This window comes from Colletotrichum aenigma (genome assembly GCF_013390185.1).
Source record: "Colletotrichum aenigma strain Cg56 chromosome Unknown KSG_Cg56_contig06, whole genome shotgun sequence".
In the NCBI taxonomy this organism is placed as follows: Eukaryota; Fungi; Ascomycota; class Sordariomycetes; order Glomerellales; family Glomerellaceae; genus Colletotrichum; species Colletotrichum aenigma.
Window position 1 is genome coordinate 1 of NW_023500912.1, and position 2253 is coordinate 2253.

At 52.1% G+C, this 2253-nt stretch overlaps 1 protein-coding gene across 1 annotated transcript; it reads left to right on the top strand.

The window, feature by feature from the left end:
* Positions 1–458: 458 nt before the first annotated feature.
* On the top strand, positions 459–2042 carry CGCA056_v009023 (uncharacterized protein; the record flags this gene model as incomplete). The annotated part of the gene is made up of 3 exons (XM_037324270.1): positions 459–609; positions 682–1157; positions 1482–2042. 3 exons carry the CDS (start codon positions 459–461, stop codon positions 2040–2042), a joined length of 1188 nt encoding a protein of 395 aa, XP_037176849.1.
* Positions 2043–2253: the final 211 nt, after the last annotated feature.

The following is a 2253-nucleotide window of genomic DNA, read 5'->3' on the forward strand; positions in this document are numbered from 1 at the left end:
AGCCCGATCGTACCGTGGTAGTATTCGTTCGAGACTTAGAACATGTAACATATGGCTCCTAGGCTGTCAAGCTTGAGGGAGTCGAAGGTGGAGATATAGTCGGCAAGTGAGACATCATAGGCCGAAGCGTTAGGGAATAGCATGCATCGGCTCGGGAGGTTTACGGTATAGGCGTCATCACTGCTTGGTTGGGGGGTGGGGGGGTTTCGAATTCACACCGGTAACCTTCTCAAACGCACGCACAACCCTAATTATCTCACTAATAGCCTTTGACTCGCCTGAGCTTTGATGCTGCTATCCGTACGTCGTGTGGAAAAGGAGGGGAAAGAAAAGGATAAAGCGGGGAGAGTCCCCGCACAGGCTAAAGGGGGAAAAAAAGGGAAGAGAGAGAGAGAGGAGATCATGCGTGCGCAGCTTGGCTAGTGCTGGGGTGAAGCTGTATGGCCCGTCAGCTGACAATGGCTTTCAACTCACTGGTGGCGTCCTTAGCCCTCCTAGGGAGTAGTCTTTCGTTCCTAGCAACCTCGAGCGCTTTAATCTTGATTGGTCTTCACCATACTCGACGCCGGTCTCTACGACACACCCTCGTCCTTAACCTCATGGTTGCTGGTAAGGTGTTCTCCTATCAACGTCAATGTTAAGCGGGATGAGACACTAACCAAGACGACCATCAACGCAAAGAAGTCATTAACTCAGCTAATAACACTATATCGGGGATCATCTACGTTAGGGACCAGGAATTACAACGCGGAATAGCGTGCGTCTTGAACGGCGTGTTTAGTCAGCTCTCAACGCAAGCATCCGACTTCTCCATCCTCGCCATCGCTATAGCCACGCTTCTGGTGATATGGCAGAGAACAAGTATGGCGGACAGCTCATCACTTAAGAGATTCTCAATCTGCTGCTGCGTATGGCTTATTCCGATTACTACTAGTGCCTTGGCTGCTAGGATCGGTGTGATAGAGCCAGTTGGCGGGAACTGCTGCTGGATTGCGCGGGACCGGCCCAACCTTCGACTTGGCCTCACCTATGTCTGGCGTCTGTGGATCATATCCACTACCGTTTGCATCTACACTTTCGTCTGGTGCTATCTCAGCCAACGTCCTCGCCCCGCCGCTAGTACGTCCTGGCTTTCGTGCGATACCGGATCACTAACAGTACGCCCGACGACAATGGCCATACTCGAGCCACGAGGAAGAAACTTCACACCAACCAGGCTTATGTGGGGTACGCCTATGAGGTGCTTGCAAGACAGCCGGGCAAAACGTACGAAGTGTTCCCTTTCCCGCGCCTCAGAGTACGCTCTAACTAGGTATTTAGGAGAATCGGATAGCAGATGCGGCAGTGCTGCTGATGATCAAAGTGGGCAGCAAGCTGGGCCGTTGGCTCCGCGTGCTCCTTCCGCGGCCAGAGTCCACAAGGAAAAGAAGCCACACACGACGGTACGCTCGGAGACGTCGCGGCAGAACGAAACCAGTCCGGATACGAGCCAGGTATTCGGACCGAGGGGGGCGGGCATTGGTCGATTAGGCACCAGGGAGCAACAAACACACGTTAGGGCATTAGGTGAACGACGTCCTCTACAAACTACACAGGCACTTACAGCAACGCTTCTTCAGAGAGTCAGGGACTGCTCAGATTTCACCAACGGAGAAGATACTGCGGAATATAACAGCGGAGGTGGGACTGCAAGCCAGTCATGTATTCCTCAACCGTGGGGAGCTTCCCGCCTCCTGGAGTACAGATGGAACCCCAGCAGAGACACCACCGTCGCAAAAGACGGTGTATCGTCAAACGTCACGGCTGCAATGATGGCTAATCTTTCTACCAAAAAGCAGACCCAGACGTCAGAGCGGCGCATTAAGCGCATGATACTGCTGAAATCCTGTCCTATCTTATACATAATTCTCTGGATGCCCAGCCTGTTGAGCGGAATCATAGAGACTTCTGAAGCTAAGACGTTTAGCTCGGTATCAGCAGCGCTGCAAGTCTCCAGCCAGTTTGTTGGTCTTGCTAATGCAGTGGACGTACTGCTTCCATGAGAGCGTAGCGTGTATATCATGAGATTGTAAAAGTTATTGATCGCATCAAAGGCTGTAAGCATAATGGTTCTTTCTTTCTTCTTTCCCCCTCCACTCCCCTGGCTGATTTGCTTTCGCGGTTTCCTAATCTACCTTACTAACCAAGCAACCAACCAACCAAGCCACCAGCCAACCAGCCAACCAATTGACCAAGCCCTCACCATTCTCTCAA